The 24,793-nt window shown below is 35.2% G+C and overlaps 1 protein-coding gene and 1 non-coding gene across 10 annotated transcripts in view; both read left to right on the top strand.

Annotated features, from left to right (window-relative positions):
* Positions 1–24,793, top strand: part of CDC27 (cell division cycle 27) — a 72,190-nt gene that overhangs the window by 38,196 nt on the left and 9,201 nt on the right. For 6 of the 9 annotated variants that reach the window (XR_002823715.1, XM_004374247.2, XM_004374248.2 and 3 more), the window contains 7 exons: positions 3,900–3,999; positions 5,046–5,253; positions 5,461–5,633; positions 8,067–8,219; positions 8,801–9,009; positions 11,063–11,180; positions 20,245–20,373. Coding sequence is in view for 8 of the 9 variants with exons in the window: in XM_004374247.2 (XP_004374304.1) it covers positions 3,900–3,999; positions 5,046–5,253; positions 5,461–5,633; positions 8,067–8,219; positions 8,801–9,009; positions 11,063–11,180; positions 20,245–20,373 (1,090 nt within the window). In the remaining variant the exon portion in view is untranslated. Of the gene's footprint in view, positions 1–3,899; positions 4,000–5,045; positions 5,254–5,460; positions 5,634–8,066; positions 8,220–8,800; positions 9,010–11,062; positions 11,181–15,888; positions 15,934–20,244; positions 20,374–24,793 lie in introns of those variants that run through there. The other 3 variants (XM_023729386.1, XM_012554960.1, XM_023729388.1) reach the window with 2 other exon arrangements.
* On the top strand, positions 13,332–13,435 carry LOC111820193 (U6 spliceosomal RNA). The gene has a single exon (XR_002823736.1). It is a non-coding gene; the product is annotated as a U6 spliceosomal RNA (small nuclear RNA).

Below are 24,793 nucleotides of genomic sequence, written 5' to 3' on the forward strand. Positions count from 1 at the left end.
GGAGCCCTGGTGGTGCAGTGGTTAAGAGCTCAGCTGCTAACCAAAAGGTCAGCAGTTCGAATCCACCAGCCACTCCTTGGAAATTCTATTGGGGCCATTCTGCTCTGTCCTGTAGAGTTGCTAGGAGTCGAAATCAACTTGATGGCAGTGGGTTTGGTTTTTTGTTGTTGTTGTTTATTGCCTTATTAACAATTACTCTTTGTTTTGTCTTTTTAGAGGTTGTTTAGGTTTATAGTATACATCTAACTCATCAAAGTGTGCCTTCCAGTACTATTATACCAGTTCACGTATAGTATAAAACTTTACAACAGTATACTTCCATGCTCCTCCCCTGTCTTTATGCAATTGTCATATATTTTATTTCTACATATGTTGTAAATCCCACAGTGAATAGTTTTCGTTTCTGCTTTAAACAGTCTTTTATCTTTTATAGAAATTTTTTAAAATAAGAAAAAGAAGTCTGTTTTGTATTTATTATTTTTGGTGTTCTTTCTTTCTTTAGATCCAGATTTTTATCTGGTATCATTTTCCTACAACCTGAAGGACTTCCTTTAATATTTCTGGTTGTCCAGGTCTGCTGGTAATGAAATCTTTCAGCTTTTGTATGTAAAAAAAAATCTTTATTTCATCTTTGCTTTTAAAAGTATTTTTACTGGGTATAGAATTCTAGTTGACAGTTTTTTTCCTCAAAGGTAACTGCTTTACTGTCTTCTGGCTTTCGCTATTTCAGACAAGAAGTCCAATGTCATTCTCATCTTTGTTCCTTTATATGTAATGTGTCTTTTTTCTCTGGCTGTTTTAAGATTTTTTTTCTTTATCACTAGTTTTAAGCAATTTGATTATGATATACCCTCGTGTAGTTTTCTTCATGGTTCTTGGCCTTGGGGTTCATCTAGCATTTTGGATCTGTGAGTTTGTAGTTTTTTATCAAATTTGGCTAATTTTTGGCTATTATTTCTTCAAATATTTTTTCTGTCCATGTCCCTCTACTCTTCTGAGCCTCCAAGTACATGTATATTAGACCACTTGAAGTTGTCCGTTTAGCTTCCAAGTTCACAGACTCTCTGCTTATTTTTTTTCTAGACTTTTTCCTCTCCGTGTTTCATTTTGCATAGTGTTTATTGATATGTATTGAAGTTATTTAAGCTTTTCTTCTGCAGTGTCTAATTATCTGTTAATCCCATGCATTATATTTTTCATCTCAGACACTGAATTTTTCATCTCTAGAAGCTTGATTTGGGTCTCTCCTTAACATGCCCTTACTTTCTACCTTTTTGAACATATGGAGCATATTTATAATAGCTCTTGTAATATTTTTATCTAGTAATTCTGCTACTGTGTCATATCTGGGTCTGTTTTATTGCTTGATTTTTCTCTTTATTATAGATCATATTTTCCTGCTTCTTTGCATACCTGATATTTTTTTGCTGGACGCCAGTTATTGTAAATTTTACGTTGTTGAATGCTAGATTTTTTTTTTTTTCCTTTAAGTGTTTTTAAGTTTTGTTCTGGTATGCAGTTTCAGTTGCTTAGAAACAGTTTGATCCTTTTAAGTCTTGCTTTTTTAAGCTTTGTTTCGATGGGAAAGACCAGCCTTTAGTCTGGACTAATGTTGCCCCACTATTGAGGCAATACTCTTTGAGTACTTTACCCAATGGCCCATTTATTCTGGAGTTTCTCCACTCTGGCTATTAGAAATGTGAACTATTCCCAGCCTAGGGTTGGATCCAACAACTGTTCTGCCTGTTCCTTTCCAGTGGTTCTTTCCCCCAGCTTCAGGTGTTTACTCACACTCTTGCACTGATGTTTTCAGCTAAAGACTCAAGGGAAATCCCCATGCAGATCTTTGGAGCATCCCTCTATAGCTTTCTCCTCTCCACTACTCTGTCCTGCAGATTCTAGCTCCCTTGGCCTCTTCTACTTCTCAACCTTTTCTTCTCAACACAGGGAGACCACTGAGCTCTATTTGTGTTCCCCTTCCCTGCAGCATTGAAAGTCTCCTCAGGCATGTGCTACCTGTTGTCCATTGTCTGAAAACCATTGTTTCATATACTTTGTTAGGTGTTGTAGTTGTTTAACGAGGAGAGTAAATCCAGTCCCATATTATTATAAAATCATGGCTGGTAGCAGAGGTCTGTTCTTTGTATTTAGAAAATGTTTTTGCTTTTTTTATTTAAATTAGAATGGTATAGTATTCTTAGCTAAATGGCCCAAGAAAGTTTGTGTGTCATTTTCTCTATGTAAATTTTCCTCTAAAAATAATTTTTATATATTTTCATAGTATTTTTATAACTATCAGAACACTTCATATTTTATGAGAAAACCATAAAACAATGATACTATTTATACAGACTTTACAAAAAATAAGTTTAAAACAACTGGCACATATTCACAGAGCTTGTAAGTGGTGGAGCCTGATTTCAAACCTAGGCAGTCCTTTCATTGTCAAACTCCTAGTTAAACGGATGCAAGTTATAATTATTAATATATAAATATTTCATATGATGTGACCAATATTTCAAAATCACTCAGTATCCTGCTTCATTTTTGTGGTACCTGTCAGATTTGGGGCATTTTTTCCTTGTGTAATGTCAGGCTTTGGAGCTAACAGAATACTAACCAAAATTATAACATAGGAAGAGTTTGTCTTCTCTACCCTCCCAGCCCCAGAACACCTCTTTTTATTATTTTTACTTCTACCCCACAAGATTTATGCTATCCTCATGCAGCCTTCTGTCTATTTAAAGCAATCTCAGCAACATTCTCAGGCTGCCCCATGCTATGAAATTATTCTCTCTCACTTCTCAGACAAAACACTTTTCTACAGTTAGGCAATCTTAATAACGAAATAAGGAACTCTGGTGGCACAATGGTTAAGGGCTTGGTCTCTAACCTAAAGGTTGGCGGTTTGAACCCACCAGTTGCTGTATAAGAGAAAGATGTGGCAGTCTGCTTCTGTAAAGATTGCGGACTTGAAAACCCTATGGGGCAGTTCTACTCTGTCCTATAAGGTCGCTATGAGTTAGAATCAACAGTGACAAGTATTAACAAAATATAATTCATATTTGTAGTATAACTGACACATAGTTCTTCTTTCCAAATAAGGGATATTGTACTTTTAAAAACAAATTGGTTGACCTAAATGACCTCACTTGCAAAAGTTCCTGATTTGGGGCTCTGTCTTTTGAATGATTAAGGACAGCCCTAGGCATTCTTTACTCACTGGTCAGCATCTCTTTTTTATTTTTAGACGCTTCTTTCCCCCAGGCTCAGGTAACTAACAAGATTTCCCATAAAGTGTAGGCACTTTAGTCCATGACTTAACCACTCTCAATTAGATGATCTCAGGTTTTAAGTTTGCTTGCTTTCTAAGAATGAAATTCTTGTATCTTATGTTTGCCTTTAAAGTAAAAAATATATCCAAGTGATTATCGAATCCTTTTGCTCTAAACTGAATAAACCTTGATGGGGCTGTTTGAATTTACAGGGAAATAACTTCTCAAGTGTTATTTGTTCTAGTGGTATATATTTGTTGACAAATAATCCCACAATTGTGAATTTCCATGGCCAGCTATCTTTTCCTTTTCCCTAACTTGCTATAGTTGCAAATGAGGGCTGGATATAATAGGCTTATAGATATATTTACCATTTATTGGCCCAGAGTTTTTATGTAGATTGTTCTAAATTCAAATTAGCAGTTACAGATAGAATGAGGATCTGTGCTATAATCTTTACCATTTTATGGTAACATTTTATGGTAACATAAGGGGAAAAGAAAAGGACCAATCAAACTCATCAACTTTAGAGTACAAACATGATAAATGAATATTTTTTGAAACAAAGTTAATGGTCGTAAATGGAGTGAAAAATAAATGTCTTCTTTTATAATTGTTTTTTAGTACAACACCTCAGGTATTGAGCCCCACTATCACATCTCCCCCAAACGCACTGCCTCGAAGAAGTTCACGACTTTTTACTAGTGACAGCTCTACAACCAAGGTAATTTAAAGATGTCTGTAAGTCACATGTACTGAACGCATCCCCCTCTCCAAAATTTCTGTTCATCGATAACTCTGTCTCTAATAAATAACTTCACTAAAGTTTATCCCAATAAATAAATTTCCTTAAATTTAGAATTAAAAAAAATTTTTTTAACTTGGATGGCCTTATACATTTTATAAAATTTTTTGGTCCTTTGATAAATATCACTATATAATATTCCTGAAATGACGAAACTATAGTGTTGGAGAACAGATTCGTGGTTACCAGGAGTTAGGATTGTGGGTGTATGACTACTAAAGGAAAGCCAAGGAATTTCTTTTAGATGATGAAATAGTCCTGTATCCTGATTATTGTGGTTGATTACACAAATCCATATGTGTGATAAAATGTCATAGAACTCTACACCAAAGAACAAAAAAAGAATGTATGTGAAAACTGATGAAATCCGAATAAGGTCTGTAGTTTAGTTCTTAGTATTGTACCAATGGCGGTTTCCTGGATTTGATGATGTACTGTGGTTATGTCAGATTGGGGGAAGTTGGGTGAAAGGTAAATGGGAATTCTCTGTATAATTTGTATAACTCCTTGTGGATCTAAAATTATTTCAAAATAAAAAGTTGTTAAAAATTGGAGGACCTCCTTATCCCTTTGCAAATTTTCTTGGTCCATTGACAGATGTTATAGGCGGTCTTTAACTTCGACATACACAGATCAACAATTTTAATGCTGTTGAGACACTTAGGTAGTATTGCATCTATTTATTTTCTTATTTTTAAATAATAAATGAAAGTGTGATATACTTTCAGAAGAGAGCAATACTTACTCTCACCTTAATCACTAGCTAGTCAGTTAATGCAGTTTATTTTCAGAGTTGTTGCATTTAAAATTAAATTACTTTGAAAACCTTTGTTTTTATAGTTTCTTCTGAGAAAAATTTAGATTAATTAAGATTGCACACTTATATATAATACTTGAGAAGGGGTAGAGGAGAGATCTAAAATACACAAGTATAACAAGTATGGAATTTCCCCCCCTTTTTACAGGAGAATAGTAAAAAATTAAAAATGAAGTTTCCACCCAAAATCCCAAACAGAAAAACAAAAAGTAAAACTAATAAAGGAGGAATAACTCAACCTAACATAAATGATAGCCTGGAAATTACAAAATTGGATTCTTCCATCATTTCAGAAGGGAAAATATCCACAATCACACCGCAGATACAGGCTTTTACTCTACAGAAAGCAGCAGCAGGTCTGTTTTTAACTTTTAACATCTTCTTCGTATTTTATTTTATTACCCACTTATTTTAAGTAAATCCTCTTTATGTTCACTACAGTCCCTTTAGTATTTTCTGCATAGATATTGAAATTTTTAATGAGTTTTTGGTAATTAGCCTTTCTAGAAAACCAGACTGGTTTTTTGTTTTTCTCCTTTGTTTACTATATTATTTTCTCCTAGAAGGTTTGATGACCCTTCTTCGTGAAATGGGGAAAGGTTATCTAGCTTTGTGTTCATACAACTGCAAAGAAGCTATAAATATACTGAGCCATCTACCTTCTCACCACTACAATACGGGTTGGGTACTATGCCAAATTGGAAGGGCGTATTTTGAACTTTCAGAATACATGCAAGTAAGTATAGAAAACAGTTATATATGCCTTTCTAGAGATAATTAAAATTTTTATGCTTGAGAAGGTTAGATCTAAAAGGATAATATTTATTATGTAACATTGTTATACTTTTTTTTCAAAACTTATAATTTATAAATACAAATATTTCTTGTGTTGAAGGGTGAGTAATTTAAGTTCTATAAGATGACCTGAGATAGATTTGTGAAAAACCAAGTTATCAATATATTCTTAGGTGAAACACTTGTCCCTTTATTAATTGGAGCTGAAATACACATTTACGATATGATATATATGGTCTAAATTCTTTTTACAACATATATTGAGTTACCTACTAGGATGAATTTTTGGCATTATATTTTAAAAACTTGAAGATTGCTATGAAGAAAGTTGTATTTAATCGAGGACGTAATGCCCTTATCACAAGGTTTTTATCCTTTTAATTTTAATTATATTCGTTGCTTAAGTCATCTGTTTGTGTCAGAAAAGGAGAGAATGATTAACCTAGAGCCAAAGAAGAGTCTAATTTCTGGTTTAAATAACCTCCCCACTTGTTACCAAAGCATTTTCTCTCCTGCCTTCTAAACCTAAACTAAAACACACCTTCTAACAAAGCTATATATTAATAAAATTCCTCTAATATGGATTATTTACAATTGATAATAAGATTACTTTCTGCTGTATTTATTTTCAGTTGTTCAATGTATATTTAAGTACTAATTATGTGCCAGATAGTCTTCTAGACTCTGGAATACAGCTAAACAGAATTTCTTGCCTTCTTGGAGCTTACACTTCTAGTAAAAGAAAGAGATTATAGGCCAATAAATGTATAATGACAAGTAGCTGTAAATCATATGAAGAAAATAACACATGGTAAGGAGTTTGGAGGATAGTGAAGTGTGGTGCTGTTTTATAGCGTGGTGCTCAGAGAAGAAAAGTTCCTTCTTCCTTCATGAGCCATGCAAAGATACGGGGGGAAATGTTCTTCCAGGCAGAGAATGAATAAATGCAGAGTTCACCTATTCATGTAATTTTGTGTAGGAAAGAAAAGAGGGTTGTAGTCAGAAAGTCTTACATTGCTCAAAACCAAACCCGTTGCCATCGATTCGGTTCCGACTCATGGCGACCCTACATTTTTCAGAGTAGAATTGTGCATACGGTTTTCAATGGCTGTAAATTTATGGAAGTAGATCACGAGACCTTTTCTTCCACAGTGCTTCTTGGTGGACTTGGCCCTCCAACCTTTCAGTTAGCAGCCAAGTGCAAACTGTTTGCACCATCCAGAGACTAATCCATATTTAGATTATGGCCCTTTACCAATACACAGACAGGCAAAAACTTTCTTTGACAAGACCTTTTCAAAATTATTTCTAGTTGTTTCACCCACTCACTGCTGTAGTCCATTCCAGTGCATAGCCACCGTATAGGACAAAATAGAACTGTCCCATAGGGTTTCCAAGACTGTAAATCTTCACGGAAGCAGACTGCCACATCTTTCTTCTGTGTAGCGGCTAGTGGATTTGAACCACTAGTCTTTTGGTTAACAGCCAAGCACTTTAACCACTGTGCCACCAGGGCTCCTGTGTTGTTTCACAGATACTTTAAAAATACATGAATTTTGTTGTTTACCCTAGTTAGAGAACAGTGACCCAAATGTTTAAAGAAACCCCAGAACCAAACCAAACCCATTGCAGCCATCTCCATTCCAACTCATAGCAACCCTGTAAGACTGTAGAACTGCCCCATAGGGTTTTCACGGAGTGGCTGGTGGATTTGAACTGTCAACCTTTTAGCTAGCAGCTGAGCTCTTAACCGCTGTGCCACCAGGGCTCCATGTAAAGAAAAGGTATCTGTATTTGGCATTGGCTAGGTGTGCCATCTTGTAACCATTGATGGCTTAAATGCCTATTTGAAAAACTTATCTGTATAACTTTTAAGAGATTTCAGGGAAGTTAACAAATCATCAAGCTGATCCTAGATATCGCATGGGCCACTTTAACCTGTTTTTTCCCCTAGAGTTTTCAGCTCAATCCCTTAATAAAAGTCAGTGGAAAAATAGATTTTTTTGTTACAGAAGTCATTCTTCCATTACCTTTCCTGTGAGTTATTCTGTAAAGCTGTTATTAAGGCTTGAACCTGTACTTTTTGAGAATAAAATACTGACATGTCGTTTCTAAGCTGTAACTTTGTATAGATTTCTCATCTGTCTTTTTGGTGGAAATATATTTTTCCCCAGAGTTCATGTTTTTATCTTGACTTTTATAAGTAGTAACACAAGGCCAGGTGCTCAGTTTGGCCTTGTGTTATTAACATTTCCGTGTAAAAACCATAGTAGAAGGCAGCATTTAGGTCTTGTAAAGCCAGTCCCCAGTGCTCTACCCATATATATGTAAATTATGTCAGCTTGCTTTCCCCTTACAAGTTTTTCTATTTCAGGCTGAAAGAATATTCTCAGAGGTTAGAAGGATTGAGAATTATAGAGTTGAAGGCATGGAGATCTACTCTACAACACTTTGGCATCTTCAAAAAGATGTTGCTCTTTCAGTTCTTTCAAAAGATTTAACAGACATGGATAAAAATTCACCAGAGGTATGTTGACTGAAAGATTTTGCTTATATAGTTACCTTTTGATCACCCTTTACAAATGGAGATCAACCAAATCAAACACGATTTAGTATCACCCACATTTGTTTTTATACCCTCCTCCATCTAGGCAGGGACCCAGAGAAGAAGAGAAAGTTCTAAAATATATGGTGGAAATTAACAAATAGACAAATCACAAAGTAGATACGTTGTTCAGGATTATTCAAGATACAACTATTAAAATTGCTATCGTCACCATGTTGAGATTTCATTAAAGAGTTGTATAGATTGAAAGAAATGCCAATTTTAAATTAGTAATTTCAATTGTCATTTTAAGCCATAGGCACAGTTAGTTTATATGCTGTACTTCCTGTAGGAACTACATTTCAGTGCATATCAAGAATGTTGAGTGATGTCGCTTTTCATAACATATTTAAGCTTAAAATTAAATATATCTATTAAAACACTTCAGTTTTTATATTCTAAGTGAAGTCTGAGTCTTGATTTCAGTCTTAGATTTGGTTTGTTAATTAGAAAAAATAAAATAAAATTTTAATTGTGTGTTTTTTGCTTCCGTTTTTTTTAAGGCCTGGTGTGCTGCAGGGAACTGTTTCAGTTTGCAACGGGAACATGATATTGCAATTAAATTCTTCCAGAGAGCTATCCAGGTTGATCCAAATTATGCTTATGCCTATACTCTATTAGGTCATGAGTTTGTGTTAACTGAAGAACTAGACAAAGCATTAGCTTGTTTTCGAAATGCTATCAGAGTCAATCCTAGACATTATAATGCATGGTAAGTGCTAATAAAGTGCAAAGACAAAATCTTATTGAGAGGCTGATACTTGGTAGTGTTTCTTGTTAGATTTCTCTTTACTGTCATGAGTTTGGTTACTAATACTTAAAGATGTTACTGGTTGATAACTTCTAACTGTAATGTTTTTATGTGGAGTTTATACTTTTAACCAACTCTTAACTAATGATTATTAGAATACCACATCCTTATAGTCAACAGTTTCAGCCATTTCTCTACCAAGCTTTTGCAAATAGTTGGTTTTGCTTCTTGATTTGTTACTTTTTCTTTTAACACTGAAATTATGGTTAACATAGAAAATGTTTTAGAAAGTGGGGAGGAGGAATAGTATAATTCACCTATATTAATGGAGAATAAACATTAAAAAATATACACTAGTTTTTGCTCTTTGACATGTAATCATGAATATTTATTTCAACTCAGTGTTCTGGTTTATTAAGTAATGTCTCTATTTTACTTTTTTGTACTTGTGCTCAAGTAGACAAATAGAAAGTTTACTATCTGGCTTATTTTGTTATCAAACGAAGAAGACATGAAAAAATTTGTTCCGATTTCTGCCTGAATACCATATTTACATTTTATTGTATTTTTCTTGACGAACTTAATAGTTTAAAGATCAAGGAGAAGTGCAGTTCTGAATTTATAACTCTGTAGTAGTCTGTATGTTAGATTTTTTTTTTTGGATTTAATTATTTTAATTGAATTTTATCATTCTATTTGTTGCTAAATGAAAAACATTGGATAACTAGTATATATTTTTGAATTTGTATGTATTTTTTAATGGATTAATTTTTAAGTAATTGTATTGCCTGAAAGATAGCCTGATAATTGCTAGCTTTTGCTGACATAGGAGATGCTCAAACTTTCTGATACTGCCTTCTCTTCACATAGATAGAAGTTCTCCAATATTTTAAGAGCTTAGTTCTTAACAGGATCTGTATTGGTTTTTAAATGTGTAGTATATAGCCCTGGTGGCACAGTGGTTAAGAGCTCAGCTGCTAACCAAAAGGTTGGCAGTTCGAATCCACCAGCCACTCCTTGGAAACCCTATGAAGCAGTTCTGCTCTGTCCTATAGGGTCGTTATGAGTTGGAATCAACTCGAAGGCAGTGGGTTTCGTTTTTGGGTTTTAGTATATGTTCTGCTATATTGCAGTAGTTGGATTCTTAAGAAACTTTGCCATAGTCAAAAATTGTTATAAAAATATTGTTTAAATTGGAAGAAAAGAGGAAAATTCAGAATTGCAAGCTTTTACTAGAAGGAATTAAATAAAGAGATATTTAGGCCTCTCAAAGTATCTAGCTAAACACTGAGCAAATTTATTATTCCAATTCTAGAGTAAGTAGCCTTTCTTTTGTTATTTCTACCTTCACCATCTTTAGCATAAAGCTTTTTATGTTTTCTTCACATATAGCACCATTATAATGATAAAGCCACTCTCAAAACAGACATGTTGTGCCTTTTTGCTTATGCCTGTGGTATTCAATCCTCATCATCATGTAGTCATATGGCCAAGAGAGATATCCTTAATGTAGATCAGTTATACTATATTCATTTGATGTTTTGAAAATTTGGGAGAAATTCCTGTATATCATCTTTATTCACTACTACATAGCCTTTGCAAATTATAATTTTGAAGTCTATAAATATAGGAGCATGTATTTGATACAGTAAGTGAGGGGGAAGGGAAGCCAAATATGATACTATGTATACTATAATTATAAGGATATAAAATATATACACATTTGAGCAAAGAATGTAGAAACTGCATTATGATTAAGATTTGATTTTTTTTATCATGACTGATGCTTTTTGCCTCCCTTCTAAAAAAATTAATAAGCCAAACCGGTTATCATCAAGTCAATTCCACCTCATAGTGACCCTATAGAACAGAGTAGAACTGCCCCACAGGGTTTCTAAGGAGCAGCTGGTGGATTCGAGCTGCCAGCCTTTTGGTTAGCAGCATCTTATTATTAGCTGAACTAAATTAACACCAAAAGTTCATATCCCTAAAATTATACTTTTTATACTTTCAGGTATGGTTTGGGAATGATTTATTACAAACAAGAAAAATTCAGCCTTGCAGAAATGCATTTCCAGAAAGCACTTGATATCAACCCTCAAAGTTCAGTTTTACTTTGCCACATTGGAGTAGTAAGTAGCTTTCCAAACATTGTTGTTAGTTGTCCTCGAGTCAGCTCTGGCTCATGATGACCTTATGTTTAACAGAATGAAATGTTGCCTCGTCCTGGGCTGTCTTCGTGATCATGGTATGTTTGAGTCCATTGTTGTGGCTATTGTATCAATCCATCTCAGTGAGATTTTCCCTCATTTTCACTGACTTTTTACTTTACCAAACATGATGTCCTTTTCTTAACATTACTGTTTTATTAATCTCCATTTTGAAATGTATTTATTGACTTAATTGCTATAATGAAAATTGGAGCTTGTTGTTGTTGTTCTTGAAACAGTATCCTGAGGTCATTTGTGGCCAAAAGCATCACCTTTTTACTCGGTCTAAGGAAAGGTCTCTGGAGTGCCCTTACCCTTGGGCAAGTCACTTAATTTTTCTGAGCTTCTATTTTATTAATGTCAGCAATACCTGCTTTGCCTATTTCATAGGGTTGTTATGAGACTCAAGTGAGACAGTTCATATTTTTGAAAACACTTTTCCATATGTTAATATTTAGCTCCAAGATTAAGTAATTACTATTTCAAAGCAAGTGATTTCTTGTGTTTATGCATGAGTGATACAGGTATATCAGAACAAATTAAAATTCTTATAAGGCAATATGGATCACTATTTCATGTTTACATCTTTAAAATATATCTAATGATAAATTGTACTTTGATAGGAGAAAAGGTATCTTTGTTTGCTTTTAAAAATCTCGTTTATTAGTTAGTTTCTCTGTAAGTATGGTATATTAGGTCCTCATTCTTGTTCTCTCTTCCTTCTCTCTCTCCAGCTCTCATGCACATGCACACACATGCGCGTACGCGCGCGCACACGTACATATACACATATATATACATACCGAGTTTGGCTTTTGTGGGATGGGCATACAGTATGAGGATATTATGTTAGTTTGGAATTTCACTGTTTATTTTGGGGAAAGAATTCTAGTTCTTTATTGACTATGATGAAATCGGCCATGATAATTACCTTAAAAATTGACATAGTAGATTCTTGTATATTACATACTATGCAAACAATATAGAGGAAATATATCCACTTAAGTTTATTTTGTTTTGCCATCTTTTTAAGATAAGCAGATCAAACTTGAGTATCTCTTGACACCTTTGTTGAAGTTTCTATTTTTTAAAGTTATTGTAGAACAGATTGTTTTAAAATTCTGAGTGGCTTATTTGAAGAAATTTCAGATAAGAGAATATGCTTTTCTCTTTTAGGGAACTAGTTTATAGGGTCTCAATATTTGGCCACATGTAGTAATAACTTTCTGCAAATATCATTGCATAAATTGTAGGTTATGTAATGTAACATATATGGTAACCACTAAGAAATCACCAAGAAGAAACATTCAGAAGAAGGAAGTTAGCAAAAAGGCTCATCCCAAGAAAGCAGCCAAATACAAAAAACAATAGAAAAATCAAAATAAAACAGCAAAGAAGATACAAACCACTCAAAAAACGAATGAGGTAGATGCTTCATTTTCAGTAGTAGCCTTAAATGTAAATGGTCTAAAAACCCCATGCAAATGATCAAGAGTAGCAGAATGGATAAAAGAACATGATCCATCCTTTTTCTGTCTGCAAGAAACACACGTTAAACATAAGGACACAAACAGACCGAAAATAAAAGGATAGAGAAAAATATTCCATGCAACCAGTAAACAAAAAAAAAAGCAGAGTGACCATATTGGTATCAGATAAAATAGACTTTAAGTCAAGATCTATTACAAGAGATAAAGAATGACATTACATAATAATAAAAGGGTTAATCCTGCAAGAAGACATAATAATTATAAGTATATATGCACCTAACAGCAATGCACCAAAATACATGAAACAAATACTAATATGAAAGGAGAAATGTATAACTCCACAATAGTAGGGGGCTTCAACATACCACTTTAAATGATAGAATATCTAAAAAGAAGATCACTAAGGACATAGAGAACTTAAAAAAAAACATAAGCCAATTGGACCTAACAGACATACATAGAACACTCCACCAGCATCGGAATAATACACATTTTTCTCCAGTACACATGGGTCATTTTCCGGAACAGACCCATATACTAGGACACAAAACAAGTCTCAACAAATTTAAAAAGAATGAAATCTGTGGTCACTTCGGCAGCATGTATACTAAAATTGGAACGATACAGAGATTAGCATGGCCCCTGCACAAGAATGACACACAAATTCGTGAAGCCTTCCATATTTTTATGAACACAGAGAACCCGTGCTGTCACACTGTGACATTGTGAGGATTGCAACCAATATCACAAAACAATATGTGTATACATTTTTCAATGAGAAGTTAACTTGAGCTGTAAACTTTTCCCTAAAGCACAATAAAATTTAATAGAAAGAATCTGAGTTTAAAAAAAAAAGATTGAAATCATACAAAGCATCTTCTCTGACCTTAACAGTATGAAGCTAGAAATCAACAACAGGAAGAATAAATAAATACATAGAAACTAAATAATTGTTAAGTGCCATTGAGTCAGTTCAGACTCACAGCGACCCTCTGTACAACAGAACAAAACACTGCCTGGTCCTGTGCCATCCTCACAGTCATTGCTGTATTTGAGCCCATTGTTGCAGCCGCTATGTCAGTTCATCTCGTTGAGGGTCTTCCTCTTTTTTGACGACCCTCTACTTTACCAAGCATGATGTTCTTCTCCATGAACTAGTCCCTCTTGATAACATGTCCGAAGTACCTGAGACGAAGTCTCGCCATCCTCACGTCTAAGGAGCATTCTGGCTGTACTTCTTCCAAGACAGATTTGTTCATTCTTCTGGCAGTCCCTAGCATATTCAGTATTCTTCACTAATACCATAATTCAAAGGCATCAGTTCTTCTTCAGTCTTCATTATTCATCGTCCAGCTTTCACATGTATATGAGGCGATTGAAAATACCATAGCTTGGGTCACACTCATCTAGTTTTCAAAGTGACATCTTTGCTTTTTAACACTTAAGAGAGGTCTTTTGCAGCAGATTTGCCTAATGCAATATGTCATTTGATTTCTTGACTGCTGCTTCTATGGGTATTGATTGTGGATCCAAGTAAAATGAAATCCTTGACAACCTCAATCTTTTCGCTGTTTATCATGATGTTGCTTATTGGTCCAGTTGTGAGGACTTTTGTTTTCTTTATGTTGAGTTGTAATCCATACTGAAGGCTGTAGTCTTTGATCTTCATCAGTAAGTGCCTCAAATCCTCTTCACTTTCAGCACTCAAGGTTGTGTCATCTGTATATCACAGGTTGTCAATGAGCCTTACACCAATCCTGATGCCATGTTCTTCTTCATATAGTCCAGCTTTTCAGATTATTTACACAGCATACAAATTGAGTAAGTATGGCGAAAGGATACAACCCTGATGCACACTTTTCCTGACTTTAAACCACATAGTATCCCCTTGTTCTGTTCAAATAACTGCCTCTTGATATATGTACAGGTTCCGCATGAGCACAGTTAAGTGTTCTGGAATTCCCATTCTTCGTAATGTTTTCCATAATTTGTTATGATGCACACAGCCAAATGCCTTTGCATAGTCAATAAAACACAGTAAACATCTTTCTGGTTTTCTCTGCTTTCAGCCAAGATCCATCTGATACCAGCAGTGATATTCCTTGTTCCACAACCTCTTCTGTATCCAGCTGGACTTTCTGACATTCCCTGTTGACGTACTGCTGCAACTGTTTTTGAATTATCTTCAGCAAAATTTTGTTTGTGTGTGATATTAATGATATTGTTTGATAATTTCCACATTCTGTTGGATCACCTTACTGTGGAATGAACACAGATATGGATCTCTCTTCCTAGTCAGTTGGCCAAGTAACTGTCTTCCAGATTTCTTGGCATAGATGAGTGGGCACTGCATCTGTTTGTTGAAACATCTCAATTGGCATTCCATCAATTCCTGGAGCCTTGTTTTTCACCAATGCCTTCAGTGCAGCTTGGATTTCTTCCTTCATTACCACTGGTTCTTGGTCATATGTTATCTCCTGAAATGGTTGAACATTGACCAATTCTTTTGGGTGCAGTAATTCTGTATATTCCTTCCATCTTTTGATACTTCCTGTATTATTCAGTATTTTGCCCATAGAATCCTTCAAAATTGCAACTCGATGCTTGAATTTTTTCTTCAGTTCTTTCAGCTTGAGAAATGTCAAGCATGTTCTTCTTTTTTGGTTTTCGAACTCCGGGTCTTTCCACATTTCATTATAATACTTACTTTGCCTTCTTAAGCCACCCTTTGAAAACTTCTGTTGAGCTCTTCTACTTCACCATTTCTTCTATTCACTTTAGTTACTCTACGTTTGAGAGTAAGTTTCAGAGTCTCTTCTGACATCAGTTTTTGTCTTTTATGTCTTTCTTGTCTTTTTAATGACCTTTTGCTGTCTTAATGTATGATGTCCTTGATATGATCCCACAACTCGTCTGATCTTTGGTCATCAGCATTCAACATGTCAAATCTATTCTTGAGATGGTCTCCAGATTCAGGGGGGATATACTCAAGGTCTTATTTTGGGTCTCGCTGACTTATTTAAATTTTCTGCAGCTTCACCTTAACTTTGCATATGAGCAATTGATGGTCTGTTCTGCAGTCAGACCTTAGCCTTGTTCTGACTGATGATATTGAGCTTTTCCATTGTTTCTTTCCATAGAAAACCCTAAAGATTCCACAAGAAAACTGCTGGAACTAACAGAAGAGTTTAGCAACATTGCAGGGTACAAGATCAACACAGAAAAATCAGTTGGGTTCCTCTACACTAACAAAGACTTCTACAAAAAAGAAATCAAGAAAGTAGTACCATTTACAATAGCCCCCAGATCGATAAAATACTTGAGTTAACCTAACTAGGGGCATAAAAGACTTATACAATAAAAATTAAAAAACACTGCAGGAGACTAAAATAGACCTATAAAAATAGAAAGATGTCCCATGTTCATGGCTTGGAAGACTTCATATAGTGAAAATGTCAATTCTACCTAAAGTGATCTACAGTTCCAGTGCAATCCCAATACAAATCCAGACAACATTCTTTACTGAAATATTAAAACTAAGAAACCCCGAATAGCCAAAGCAATATCAAAACATGCTGTACAGCCGCTGTAATCAGAACAGCTTGGTATTGGTTCTACAGTAAACACATGGACCAGTGGAATAGAATTAAGAACTCAGAATTAAACCCAGCCATCTATGGACAATTGATTTTCGACAAAGGGTCAAAGTCCAATCAATGGGGCAGAAGCAATCTCTTTAAGAGATGGTTCTGGCAGAACTGGCTATCAACCTGCAGAAAAATGAAACAGGACCTATACCTCACACCATACACAAAAGCTAGCTGAAAATAGATCAAAGATCTAATTGTTAAACCTAAAACCATAAAATTCCTAGAAGACAACATAGGGAGAAAACTGTGGACCTCATCTTTTGTAAAAGTAGAATATCAGATATAACAAATGCATAAGTAGAAGAAGACAAAATAGATAAATGAGACCTCATAAAAATTAAAAACTTATGCTTATCAAAAGACTTTATTAAAAGAATAAGTAGACAACCTGCAAAGTGGGGGAAAAAAGTCTTCGGAAACAACTTATCCGATAAGGGCCTAATCTCCAAATCTATAGAAAACTTCAACAACTCAGCAACAAAAAGACAACCCAATCACAAAATAGGCAAAAGATAGGAACAGAACATTCACCAAAGAAGACATCCTAGCTACCAACAAACATATGAAAAGATGTTCACAATCATTAGCCATTAGAGAGATGCAAATCAAAACTACAGTGAGATATACCATCTTACCCCGGCTAAAATGGCACTGATTAAAAAAAAAAAAAACAGTTAACAACAAATGTTGGCAAGGATGGGGGGAGATTGGAAGCCTTATCCATTGTTGGTGGGACTATAAAATGGTACAACCACTATGGAAGACAGTATGGTGCTTTGTCAAAAAGCTAAAAATAGAACTACCCTATGATCCAGCAATCCCACGCTTAGGTATATACCCTAGAGACCTAAAAATAGTGACACAAACAGACATATACACACCTATATTCATTGCTGCTTTATGCACAATAGCAAATAAATGGAAACAACCAAAGTGCCCATCAATGGATGAATGGATAAGCAAATTGTAGTACATACATACAGTGGAATACTGTGCAACCGTAAAGAACAGTGAGTCCATGAAACATAACATGGATGGACATGGACCTAGAAGGCATAATGCTGAGTGAAATAGGTCAAGCATATAAGGACAAATACTGTATGAGCTGTCTTTTATAAGAAGACAAAAATAGATATAGAGAGACCAGTGTTCATTGGTGGTTACCAGGGAGAGAAGGAGGGATGGAGAAAGTACACTTTATACCGTAGAGGCTAGTTATTTTTGGCAATGGGAAAAGTAATTTCGAATGTGGATGTGTGAGCACAGCACAATCAAAGTAAAAATGAGTATTTGAGCACATATGGATTGGTATAGGCAGATTGGTTTACAGGTAGGTAAAGGTGTGTACATAGGTGAGAACAGATAGAAGTATCTATAGGTGCGTGTAAATACAGATATGTGAATGCAGACACATATATTCCTTGAATACACAAATATGGATGCTCTTCAGACATAATCAAATACCTTCCAACATTGGTTTTCTGGGTTTGAAGGCTTAGGTCCATAGTCTCATGGGATAGCTCAGTTGATTGGCATAACATAGTTCAGAAAAATCAAAATCTGCATCCTAGTGAAGTGAGTAGTATCTGGGGTCTTAAAGCTTGTGAGCAGCCTTCTAAGACACAACTACGGGTCTCTATTCACCAGAAGCAAAACAGTGAGAAGGTAACCAAAAGTGCAGAGAAGAAACAAGTCTGCAGGAGCCACAACCTCATCTACCGTGAGATCAGAAGAACTAGATAGTGCCCTGCTACCACCACTGACCATCCTGACCAGGGTCACAATAGTTGGTCCCAGATAGAGTGGGAGAAAAATATGGAACAGAACTCAAATTCTTACTAAAACAAAAAAGCCAGACAAACTGGAACAGTAGAGAACAGAGGATTCCCTGAGATTTTCACCCTGAGATACTCTTTAAACCTAGAACCAAGCCTATTCCCTAAGATCACCTTCTAGCAAAATAGAGTGGCACACAAAATAAAGGATAGTTTGGTGCCCTACTTAAAAACCATCAGTATGAGACCAAAAGGTCAACAATTATTCAAAACCAAAGCTCAGAAGATAAGGGGGTTGGGAAACTAGAGTATTGAAATGGGAACAAACTGAACACAGAGAGAATGTTGCCACATTGTAATAAATGTAACTAATGTCACTGAACAATTTGTGTGGAAATTGCCAAATGGGAATCTAACTTGCTGTGTAAAGTTTCACCAAAAAACTCAATAAAGTATTATTTAAAAAAAAAAAAGAAAAGATCATTGCATAGATGAGTTTAGCAACCAATATTCTTATGACCGTGATATTTGTTATTAAAGTACGCAGCTGCATCCATTCACCTTACTTTATTTTTAACGTATAATTTGTCCAATGTAGAAACGTAACAGAATATGAGTATAGGTAGTCCCTGACTTTGGATAGGGTTACAGTCCAATGACTCCATCTTAAGTTGGTTCTGACGTAAGTTGAATAACTTTTTTTTTTTTTTAGTATTCGTTATTATTGCCTTTTATTATCAGTATCTTTAAAAATCTAATCTTCATTGTTCAGCATCAGTGTTGCAACAATGAAGTCAGTGTCATAACAGCTGTTGGGCGCACGCACAGTTCGGTTGTCATGTGTGCAGTTCAGTTGTCTTATGTTATTAGAGTTGAACGTTGCCCATCTTTCTATTCGTTAAGACTCCCTACACCGACACAGACTTCATTGTAGACCAGGCTACAGCCTGCTATATGACAGTGTTTTGATCAGTAAATCATAATACTGAACATCTGCGAGTGAACATCTGAGAATATATCAGCAAATTACACACTGCAAAATTGTATGTAGTACGTATTACTTAAAATAAGATGTACCAAAAAAAAGTCAGTTGTAAGTGTGGTTCGTCGTAACTCGATTAAGTCTTAAGTCGGGGACTACCTGTGTACGCACATAAATAAATAGTAACCCGCTGCCACTGAGTCAGTTCCGAATCCTGTTGATCCCATGCATGTCAGAATAGAACTTTGCTCCATAGATTTTTCAGTGGCTGTGACCTTTCAAAAGTAGGTCACCTAGCCTTTTTTTCTGGGTATCTCTGGGTATATTTCAGTTAGCAGCTGAGCACTTAACCGTGGCATAACGCAGGGACTCTGAATGAATAATAGGCTTGGTAATTTTTTTAAATCTTTAAAATTTTAAAGTTATTTAAAATTTAAATAATTTATTTCCCAGTATTACAGATCAGCATTTTTCAAATGTATAAAGTAGAAGAATCATTTTTTCAAATAAATTCCTGAAGTAGGTAAAAAGTATAATCGTTCTGAGTGAAACAGGGTTGATAAGGTTTAAAGCCAAATCTTCTACATGTTCTTTAAGTTTTAAAAATTCTAATATTTAGAGGACTATAGTAGACCTTTTGAAATATGAGTCTTATCTAGCTAAATAGTACAGGTTTTTCTTGTGAAGGGAAAACCAAAGTTTTCTTGCCTTTTAGACTTATGTGCTTTAAAGATAGTATCTTGATTATTATATGGATGCATAATGGTGACTGAGAGAGTACTGAGTTGGAAACCCGAGGACCTAGATTCTGATCCCAGAGCAAGTTATTTAACATCTCTAGACTTCAGTATTCTCGTCTTTAAAGTGAAGCAGTTAAATGAAAATTGGAAGAGATTTCAGAGATAATATATTGTATTATTTTGATAGTTACTAAGTCCAGTTAACCCAAAGGACAGCCCAGCTAGACCATACAGCCTTATCTCTAATAGTTTTGTTATCGTTAAGTTGGTTTTTAGTCACACTGTTTGGTTCTCACCTTTCTTCATAACTATCAAGAGGGAACGTTAATATGACCTTTATTTCTTATAGGTTCAACATGCACTGAAAAAATCAGAGAAGGCTTTGGATACCCTAAACAAAGCCATTGTTATTGACCCCAAGAACCCTCTATGCAAATTTCACAGAGCCTCAGTTTTATTTGCAAATGAAAAATATAAGGTAAGATATATATTGTAATGGTCTTCTGAATTGTGTTGCTTAATTTTGTACCCCTTGTTTTAATAAACTGAAAGTTATTTAGACTTTAATTTTGATCTGAGACGGTTCATTTATCCCATTTTCAAAAGCTATTAATTTCATTTTCTTTTGTGACTTTACTTCTTCATGAAATAACCATAGGAAGTATGGGAGTATGGATATTTAGGAATGTATGGTTATCCCTTGTAAAGATTCAGTGCATAGAAAGGCAATTTCAGTATATAGAAATTTAAGTATATAGAATATCAGTATATAGAAATTGAAAATTTCAGTTTCAGTATATAGAAAGGCAATCCATCAAGGAGTTATCTTAGAGGTAAGACCTAAACCATCCTCATAGGACCAAAATAAGTGAATGGATGTCAAAGGAATATATGTGTATATGTGTGTATGCATTTATTCAAAAAATGTTTATTAAGCACCTACTGTGTGTCAGGTACGATGCTGTATGTCAGTACTAGGAATATAGTGGCAAGAAAAGCAGCCACATTTCCTGCCTTTGGGGAGCTTACCATCTAGTATCCCTCCTAGAGAGAGAACAGACATTGGCCAAATAATCACAAAAGTAATACGTGTTAAGTACATGAAGGAAAAATATTAGTGAGCTGTGGCTTATCACAAGGAGAACATATCTAGTCCAATGTATTTATCTCTTTAATTCCTACTCTGTTTCTCAAATTATAGACCCATAACCTGAAAAAAGTGATGAGGAAAATTGAGAGAGAGACGAGGCATAAAGTAACGGGATTTTTGTTACGATTTATTTAGTCATAAACCAGAAATCTGAAGTTTTGTTTTAAAGGTCAGGTCACTTCTGAAAAATTTAAGTTCTTACTAAAAAAAGTAAAAATGTACTTAAAAAATTAAGTACACAGAATTTAGTGCACAGAAAAACTTGGGCCAAATAATCCATTTTAGTAGACTCTTTCCCTTAGAAATCTGTTCTTCTGCTACACATTAAAATTCGCTAAAATTGAAAATACGAAACCAGTTATAAGCTCTTAACTTTTTTCAAGACCAATAAAGATATATAAGGAGATTAAATATTATATAATTTATCCTTTGTCATTTATTCAGTAATTCTTCTAGTCTTACTTCATTTTTCTTTGTGAAGAAATAGATTTTCTAATCCTTTGTTTTTGTTCTTGTAAAAAAGCTTATTTTAATCTAATTAACACCTTTGAACTTTTAAATTGCCCTTTGAGATACTATAATTCACCATATGTTTTCATGGTTTTGCTTCATTGCTGTTTTTTAGATATGTAGTCAGTTTCTTCAGTTGAAGGATTTTATTCAGTTTATTATTCTTTAAAGCCATTTTAATGCCAAGATACCTACCAGGATTACATGTAAATCAGCCCTATACTTGCTTCAAGAAGCTTAAGTTCTGATCTGATACGTTGTCTAGACTGTGATGGTTATAGCCATTTTGGGGTACAAGCTTGGGGGCTGGCTAAATTAAAAGGCCTACTTTGATGCATGAATTAAATATAGATAGATGATGAATATATGAAAAGTTACCAATTGCTTCTGAAATATCTTGGTTCCAAAATAGAAATCAAATGTTGGAAAAGGGCCACTTCGACCTCCCTCTGGCTAAACATTGCTAGCCACCACCCTATTTAATATGTGGTATAGATATCTAATCATTTAAGTTTTTTTTTAAGGCAAAAATAAGAACTCTGATGCTATGTTAGATACTATTTCTCAATGAATCTTTGTAATCAGCCGATTGGCGGGAATGATAGTTGCATGAAATTTGGTAACAATAATAAAATACAGGCATAGAAAGAAAGTACTTATCAATTCTGAATTTTGTAGTGATGGAAAAGAGTTGGAGTGAGTCATCCTGATTAAAATTTCTTTAAAGCAGCAGTTCTCAAAGTGTGATGCAGGGACTCCTGGTGTCCCCAAAACCCTTTCAAGGGGTCCGTGAGATCAAAACTATTTTCAAAATAATACCTAGATCTTATTTGCCTTTTTCACTTTTGTGAATAGTACCTTTTTCACTCTCATGAATGTACAATGGAATTTTCCAAAGACTACATGACATGTGATATCACAACAGATTGAAAGCAGAAGTAGATATGAGAATCCAGCTGTCTGCTATTAAGCCAGACATGAAAGAAATTTGCAAAAATGTTAAACTATGGCACTCTTCTCACTGATTTTTTCGTTGTTTTGTTCTGGAAAATATGGTTATTTTTCTTAAAAAAAAACACATCATGTTACTGTGTAATAGGTTTATTGTTACTTTTAAATTAATGAATAAATATTTTTTAAACTCAGTTTTAATTTCTGGTATGTTAAGTATTACTAGGTATAACACACATCAACAAAAACTCTTTGACGCCTCAGTAAACTTTAAGAGCATAAAAAATCCTGAGACCAGAAAGTGTGATAATTACTGCCCTAAAGTATTAAAATTAATCTCAGGCCTCTTCATTGTGATACAGGCTTCATCAGTCATTATCAGTGATGTTTGACAAGTATAACTCATTGATCTTAACTAATATCCGTGCCTACAGATCTTTCATTTTGCTTTTCTATTCCATGTATATTCTGCAATTTTTAATGCTATGAAAGGAAAAAGAAGCAGTCTACCTCATAGAACTACCATATTTAATAAATCTTTCATTCCCTGCATGCAGCTCTGATTCTCAGACACATTCAGCCTCTCAGTTCCTTTGAGTCGATTGCTCTTGGGTTGCCAGTAATTAAGAAGCGAGTGTTGTTGTTTTTGTTGTTAGATGCTGTCAAGTCGGTTCCGACTCATAGTGACCCTGTGCACCACAGAACAAAACACTGCCTGGTCCTGCGCCATGCTCACAATCATTGTTACGCCTGAGCCCATTGTTGCAGCCCCTGTGTCAGTCCATCTTGTTGAGGGTCTTCCTCTGTTTCGCTGACCCTGTACTTTACCAAGCACGATGTTCTTCTCCAGGGACTGATCCCTCCTGACAACATGTCCAAAGTATGTAAGACATAGTCTCGCCATCCTTCCTTCTAAGGGGCATTCTGGCTGTACTTCTTCCAAGACAGATTTGTTCATTCTTCTAGCAGTCCATGGTATATTCAGTATTCTTTGCCAACACTACAATTCAGAGGCACCAATTCTTCTTCAGTCTTCCTTATTCATTGTCCAGCTTTCCCACGCATATGAGGCGATTGAAAATACCATGGCTTGGGTCAGGTGCACCTTAATCTTCAAGGTGACATCTTTGCTTTTCAACACTTTAAAGAGGTCTTTTGCAGCAGATTTACCCAATGCAATGCATCGTTTGATTTCCTGACTGCTACTTTGGTGGGTGTTGATTGTGGATCTAAGTAAAATTAAATCCTTGACAACTTCAGTCTTTTCTCCATTTATCATGATGTTGCTTATTGGTCCAGTTGTGAGGATTTGTGTTTTCTTGATGTTGAGGTGTAATCCATACTGAAGGCTGTGGTCTTTGATCTTCACCAGTAAGTGCTTCAAGTCTTCTTCACTTTCAGTAAGCAAGGTTGTGTCATCTGCATATCACAGGTTATTAATGAGTCGTCCTCCAATCCTGATGCCCCTTTCTTCTTCATACAGTCCAGCTTCTCGGATTATTTGCTCAGCATACAGATTGAATAGGTATGGTGAAAGGACGCAACCCTGGCGCACACCTTTCCTAACTTTAAACCACGCGGTATTCCTTGTTCTGTCCGCACAGCTGCCTCTTCTAATTTTATTGTACTTTAGATGAAGGTTTACAGAACAAACAGTTTCTCATTAAACAGTGAGTACACATACTGTTTTATGACAATGGTTAACAACCCCACGAAGTGTCAACACTGTCCCGTCTCAACCTTGGGTTCCCATTACCAGTTTTTCTGTCCCCTCCTGCCTTCTAGTCGTTGTCCCTGGACTGTTGTGCCCCATTAGTCTCGTTTTGTTTTATAGGGCTGTCTTCTTTGACTGAAAGGTGAACCTCAGGAGTGACTTCAGTACTGAGCTAAAAGGGTGTCCGGGGGCCATGCTCTCAGGGTTTGTCCAGCCTCTGTCAGGCCAGTAAGTCTGGTCTTTTTTTTGTGAGTTAGAATTTTGTTCTACATTTTTCTCCATCTCTTTCTAGAACCCTCTGTTGTGATCCCGGTCAGAGCAGTCAGTGGTGGTAGGAAGGCACCATCTAATTATACTGGACTCAATATGGTGGAGGCTGTGATAGTTGTGATCCATTAGTCCTTTGGACTAATCTTTTCCTTGTATCTTGTTTTCTTCATTCTCCCTTGCTCCCGAAGGAGTGAGACCAGTGGAGTATCTTAGATGGCTACTCACAGGCTTTTAATACCCCAGACGCTACTCACCAAGGTAGAATGTAGAACATTTTCTTTATAAACTGTGTTATGCCAGTTG

This window comes from Trichechus manatus, unplaced genomic scaffold (genome assembly GCF_000243295.1).
Source record: "Trichechus manatus latirostris isolate Lorelei unplaced genomic scaffold, TriManLat1.0 scaffold00028, whole genome shotgun sequence".
NCBI lineage: Eukaryota > Metazoa > Chordata > Mammalia > Sirenia > Trichechidae > Trichechus > Trichechus manatus.